At 45.5% G+C, this 6,812-nt stretch overlaps 1 protein-coding gene across 1 annotated transcript in view; it reads left to right on the forward strand.

Moving 5' to 3' along the window:
• gabbr1a (gamma-aminobutyric acid (GABA) B receptor, 1a) overlaps positions 1–6,806 on the forward strand; it is a 97,145-nt gene extending 90,339 nt beyond the window's left edge. The window contains exons 19-23 of the mRNA XM_008431060.2: positions 76–169; positions 3,130–3,257; positions 4,540–4,668; positions 5,494–5,637; positions 6,516–6,806. Coding sequence (XP_008429282.1) covers positions 76–169; positions 3,130–3,257; positions 4,540–4,668; positions 5,494–5,637; positions 6,516–6,800 — 780 coding nt within the window. The 3' untranslated portion in view covers positions 6,801–6,806. The remainder of the gene's footprint in view (positions 1–75; positions 170–3,129; positions 3,258–4,539; positions 4,669–5,493; positions 5,638–6,515) is intronic.
• The last annotated feature ends 6 nt before the right edge of the window (positions 6,807–6,812 follow it).

Raw genomic sequence — 6,812 nt, forward strand, 5'->3', positions numbered from 1 at the left:
TCTTCCTCTTCCTCCTCTCTCCTCCTCTCTCCTCCTCTTCCTCCTCTTCCTCCTCCCTGTCCGCCGTTTGAGCAGAAGTTCACCAGGGAGGCGCCTAAAGAAGACCTGGACGTCCTGATCCAGCCTCTGCTGGAGCACTGCAGCTCTGAGAAGATGAACACGTGGCTCGGTATCTGTCCTCTCTCTCCACCGTTTCTCTCAGCTCGCCCTGCGTATCTTTGTCACACACACACACACCTACACACACCTACACACACACACACACACACACACACACACACACACGTCACGACCTTTCACAGTGAATTAAACGTGTGTCTCATCACACAGTTGGGTTTGATTCCAGCTTTTCACCCTCGTTTCTTGCCCAGCTCTCTGCCCCTGTTGCTCTTATGAAAGAGAAATGGTTCTGAAATTCAAACAATGTGGGTCACAAACTGGGCCAATGCCCCGTCGCTCCCGTCCTCAGAAGGAGAAGATGGAGGAGTAATTTCAGGCTGCATCAGGAAGCGGCGGGCAGTCGGAGGAGAGCTTGATCTTAAACGCTTCGCCGCTTTTCTCCCATCTTTATTATATTTGCCTCTGGCCACATTTCAAATCCGTTTCTTTTTTTTTTATTACACCTCAGACGTTCCTAAAACAGATTTGATAGTGCCGTCTTATTATATCGTGTAAAGTGGCCTTGATTGGTGAATTAATTGGAGAATTTTTCTCCAGGTTAAAAGTTGCAGAAGCTTCAGGCTCCAGGATCCTGAAGTGAAAAACAAAAATTGCTCTGCAGAAATCCTGCTGAAGTTATTCTAGTCGTTTCATTTGTAAATAAATGTTAATTTATGCGAAAGTAAGGAAACGAGTTAGTTGTTTCCTTAATGCCAGCGTTTACAGCTGTTAGTCCGGCCGTCTTTATTTCTCAGGTTTTCTCAGACTTGCTTCCTGAAGGGATCAGATCCGATCCGGTGGATTTACAAACACATCACTGGAAACCAGATGTTTCTTCTCACACGGGAAAAACATGTCTGATTATTGCAACACTGTAATCAGTTAGCTGTGCAAGTTTTTCCTTTTAAGGTTTTTATTTTTCTTAAAAGGTTTTTATTCTCAGGTTTTGTTTCCAGGTCAGCGAACAGCATTAGCATGAGCCATCAGCTCCTGCTGTTTATTTAAATAATGCTGATTAACAGTAAATCTATCAACATATATGGCAAACAAAAATATAAAAATGATTTTTAACACAAAATCAGTTCAGTCATTCTGACACATTCTGACATAAACTTTAAAATTTGATCCGTTATAAATCATCCATCCATTTTCTTACACCCTCAGTGGGGTCAGGAGGTGCTGCTGCATCTCCAGCTGACGTTCCAGCCGAGAGGCGGGGTCACCTGGACAGGTCACCTGGACAGGTCACCAGTCTGTCGCAGGGCAACACAGAGACACACAACCATGCACACACACACTCACTCACACCTAGGGGCAATTTGGAGAGGCCAGTTAACCTGACAGTCATGTTTTTGGACTGTGGGAGGAAACCGGAGTACCTGGAGAAAACCCACCATGCACAGGGAGAACATGGAGACTCCATGCAGAAAGACCCCAGGCCGGGAATTGAACCCAGAACCTTCTTGCTGCAAGGCAGCAGCTCTACCAACGGCGCCACTGTGCAGCCCGTGTTATAAATCATTGAATTTCTAATAAGTTCAGCTTGTTAATGGCGACTTATTAATCAAACAGAAGTGAAGATGAAACGATCCGCAGATGTTAAAACATGATCAGTGCAACTATTAAAACATTATGACATTAAGAATTTAACATATAACAGTAATAAACTGTTAATTTCCTAAAACTGACAGGAAAATGATTCAAAAATATGAGATTAAGTGTTTCATCACATAATTGTCTTGTTTTGCATTTTGAATATCCATTAAATATAAAAAAATAAAACTATTTTTGTGTAGCATGCTAGCACAAGTACAGAATTAGCTTTTGAAATCATTTGAAGATGTTCAAATATAGTTGTCCATCCATCCATCCATCCATCCATTTTCTTTCACCCTTGTCCCTCAGTGGGGTCGGGAGGGTTGCTGGYRYCTCTCCAGCTRRCGTACCGGGCGAGAGGCGGGGTCACCCTGGACAGGTCGCCAGTCTGTCGCAGGGCAACACAGAGACACACAGGACACACAACTATGCACACACACTCTCACACCTAGGGGCAATTTGGAGAGGCCAATTAACCTGACAGYCATGTTTCTGGACTGTGGGAGGAAACCGGAGTACCTGGAGAGACCTGCACAGGGAGATCATGGAGACTCCATGCAGAAAGACCGGGAATCGAACCCAGAACCTTCTTGCTGCAAGGCAACAGCTCTACCAACTGCGCCACTGTGCAGCCCCAAATATAGTTGTGGTAAACCAAATGAAATAAATGATTTTAAAAGTCTCGTAGATAAAAGTACTTCCTTTTTTCACATGGTTGGTTTTAATGAGTTTATTTTTTCTGGATTTGGCAGAAAAACCGTAAAATCATCTTTCCAAACCTAACAAAGCCGAAACCAGCTGGACTAAATCTGGCGGGAGAAATTCAGGATTAGATGCTTCAAGTTTCACCCTGCAGCTTTTTCTTAATAGATTAAAACTATGTGAATCAGTTTCCTGCAGGTGGTGATTAATGACGCTGTGGTGGAACAGCGAAGGTCACCTTCACATGACCTTTCACAGAACACGAGGAAAAACCTGGATTTACCCCTCAGACAGTCGCTCTCACTGACCTAGTGACATATTTTAGTATTTTAATATTCTATTGAACATCCATCCATTTTTCCATCCATTTTCTTGCACCCTTTTTCCCTCAGTGGGGTCTGGAGGGTTGCTGGTGCCCATCTCCAGCCAACGTTTCGGGCGAGAGGCGGGGTCACCCTGGACAGGTCGCCAGTCTGTCGCAGGGCAACACAGGACACACAACCACACACAACCATTCTATTGAACAGTTAAATGTATTCATGCAGTTTTATCAGCTCACTCAAACTTCACCATATCAGAGTGGAGCAAACGGATCTGTTTACAATAACTGTGACGTATTACATTCACTCACTTCGTGTTTTCCTGCTCTAACCGTTCTTTATCTCCTGCCAGGCGTCGTTTATGGCTACAAGGGTCTGCTGCTGCTCCTGGGCATTTTTCTGGCTTATGAGACGAAGTCTGTCTCCACGGAGAAGATCAATGACCATCGAGCCGTGGGGATGGCCATCTACAACGTAGCTGTGAGTCCAAACAGAAGCTCCTGTCTGCAGCACGTTGGGCAACAATACAGCAGCAATAAGGAGCCATTTTTACTGCTTCACAGCACAAAATGGTCACAGTTTATCTGTCAGTGGGTTCATCACCGCGATGCAGTCCGTTCTCATGGAAGACATTTAACTTGACCTCTAGCAAAGACATAAACGGAGCGGAGGGCAGAGTTAGCTAAAGGGAGCCTAAACTTTGCTTTTTGTTGCTGCACAAACAGGCTGAAGCTCCTGATTGGAGCCAAACAGGAAGTTGGAACAAATTCCTGCTAAACTCACCACGCAAACTCCCGCTTTGTGCCGCAGCGACACGGTTATCTCTGAAGACGTTTGTTAACAAAAACCAATAAAATCCAACCTCTATTGTGCTGCTGTCTGTTGCTGCTCATGCTCACAGTGCAGCACTTCGGCTTTATTCCTCAGCATAAATAATGAGCAGGATGTGCACAGCGGGACGCGACTGGACGCACGGCGCCTTCTATAGATCTGCTCCGGCCTTTTGCAGGAAAATGCAGCAATTTGGCTTCTGAAGGAGAGCGTTAATGCAGCTAGCCGTCTGTCGTAAACATCTTTCAGGGGCGGCTGATACCAAGTGAATCACCTTAAATGGAGGCACCTAGGATGCACTTTCAGCTGAAATAGGTGCCATTATGTTCTCCATCGCCACTTTAGAGAAACACTCGCTGCCATTTCCTGACACGGTTGACATGGAGCCACTTTGGAATGGATGTAAAATGTCTGAAAACAATAAGTGGTTTCTGTCACTTCTAACTCCAGAGGAGTCCAGAGCCACTTTCTCTCCATTCGTGTTGTTCTGACATGTTTCTTCTTCTGGACTGAATAATAAATTAAAGAAGCTCCATAATGAGCGCCTGCGTCGGCCTAACTGTGCTGATTTGTTGATTAAAAAATAAACGTATGTTTAACTTCAAATAATTTATAAGGACAATAAAAACAGCCTGTGTGCTCGTTTCATCACTCGGCCCCACAATGAGAGACAAGTTAGTGTTATGATGCACACATTTCAGTTTTATGAAGATGCCAATAGTTAATGGGGTCTGCAGGGGAGCGCCTTCCTCTCCGCTCAGCTGCGAGCATCAGGCTCTGATGAGGCGCCGGCCGCTGCCTCGGTCATGACTTTTTAATACTGTTTTCACTCGGGATTCCTCTCCGGAATGGTAAACAGACGCCTGATGCTTTTATGGATGTGATTCTGTCCTTTGTTTGTTTCTAACCGGTGCCGCGTCTCCGGCTGCAGGTGCTGTGCCTGATCACGGCGCCGGTGACGATGATCCTGTCTTCGCAGCAGGACGCCTCCTTCGCCTTCGCCTCGCTCGCCATCGTCTTCTCTGCTTACATCACTCTGGTGGTGCTCTTTGTGCCGAAGGTGACTGATAGCCTGAGGCAAACCGTCAGCCGCTCACAGTAGAGTAAAAATGAAGGTCAGACCTGTCGGAACAAAGTTCAGGCTGAGCGGATGAAAATTCAGATTTCAGTGTTTTGAGTGGAGTGCATCTTTCTCTTCATGTCAAGGTGAAGAGGGAAATGTTGTGCATTGGAAAAAAAAACTAGTTTTGTGCCTAAAAAATAAAACTTTAAAGACCTTCTGCAACAGAAGCAGGTCAAAACTACATCAAACTCAAGTTTACGGCTGTGAAACCAGGAAAACCTGCAGGAAAAACTGACTTCACAAAAACCGGTGCAGATATTTAGAGAGGAAGATCCCAACAGCAGATGCATCATCAGACGGGCCAGAGAAAAATGTCCTCAGTTAAGAGTAGCACTACTTCAACATGTTTTCACTCAAATAAATGTTTCTATGCAAATCATTATTCAGCTAAGAGTAAAGGAATATTTGGTAAAAAACAAATCAAGAGTTTAGTTTATTTACTGTTTACATTTAGCTGACAGTGATGCAGACGTCACTTCATTATATCACTAAAACATTTATAAATGAAATAAAACTAAAACATTCTTTTGTCCTTCATTTATTGAAGTTACTCACACTGAGTTGGGTTTTCAGAAATGTTACTCCAGTAAGAGCAGCAGTGCTTCATAATAAAGTTACTGAAGTAGAAGCAAGCAAAGTATTTTTTCCAGAAGGTTACTCACACAAATGTAACTGACTAAATGTAACTAGTTACTTCCCAGCGGTGTCCATCAGTTCTTGGGTCGGGCTCCTGACCCTGCAGCTCTTTGCTTGGTGGTGCAGATGCGGCGCCTCATCACGCGCGGCGAGTGGCAGTCAGAGCAGCAGGACACGCTGAAGACCGGATCGTCCACCAACAACAACGACGAGGAGAAGTCCAGGCAGCTGGAGCGGGAGAACCGGGAGCTGCAGAAGATCATCCAGGAGGTGAAGGAGCTTTAGCCAGAACCCAACCAGAACCCAACCAGAACCGCTGTTTACAGCTGTAGTCTCCCATCAGAACTTCTTGTTTCTCTGTGGGTTTTCCGGTTCTGGATGAATTTACAGAACAGTGTTGGGTTTTAGGTATAACTCAGAATACTGTGATCAGGTTCTGACCCAAACGGGCTGAAAGTTACAGCAAACTGCATGGATTATTTAAAACCTAATGTTTGGGTGAACCACGGTGTGGACATCCATCGATTAGCAGATTTACTCCACATCGTTTGCTAATTTCTTTGTTGTGCTAATGTACACAACGTAATCGTTTGGTGCAACGCTACCCGACGCTAGCCGGTGTTAGCCGGTGTTAGCAAAGCAGCCAATCCACGAGGGCCATTAATTTTCCTTTGTGCTGATTGGTTGTTCCCCGAAACAGCAGAGATGATAAACTGCTTACGTTAGCCTCTGTGCTAGTGCTAAGACGGTTCCAACTGTGTGTATTAATGCATATTAAAGTATATTTTATGGTGGCTGCAAGATACACAGCACACAACGCAACAATCCCCAACACAGAAGCAAAAACCACAATGGGGGTTATGTTAAAATGTAATTATTCCACCAAATTTATCATCACTTTTATTTTAGCACAAATGTTGTTTTCGCATGAAATTCCAGTTCTGGTTTAGGAGAAATCCCATTGTCCCCCTTGTGGTTGCCTGCTGTTGCTGCGTCTTGCCCCCTGTGGTTGATTTGTCCCTTTTGTTGCTGTGTTTAAACGGGTAGTTTATATTAATGCTTTGTCGCTTGGACAGAATAAGAGTGAGCAGACGAAGGACTCTGCAGTCGCTAGAAGGCTAAAGCTCTCCTGTCATCGGGTTTTCTAGAAAGAAGAGAGGGTGTCTGCACTTCGCAACCAGCTGGCCGAGCGTCAGGCAATACGCAACCGCCGCCAACCCACCTCAGGCCAGAATCAGAACCACAACGCCCCACCGCCCGCGTCCCAGACCGATCCCAAGTCGCTGCTTCCCCCTCCGGGATACCCCAACCCCACCGTGGACAATCACTCCCTGCCGCCATCCTTCTCCAACTCGTCCAGCCTCTACCCGGCGGACAGCAAGATGAGCCGCAACCACTGTCACAACAGCCAGATCCCGCTGCTCTACAAGTAGGCGGTGAGGCGG

This window comes from Poecilia reticulata, linkage group LG16, assembly GCF_000633615.1.
Source record: "Poecilia reticulata strain Guanapo linkage group LG16, Guppy_female_1.0+MT, whole genome shotgun sequence".
Classification (NCBI taxonomy): Eukaryota; Metazoa; Chordata; class Actinopteri; order Cyprinodontiformes; family Poeciliidae; genus Poecilia; species Poecilia reticulata.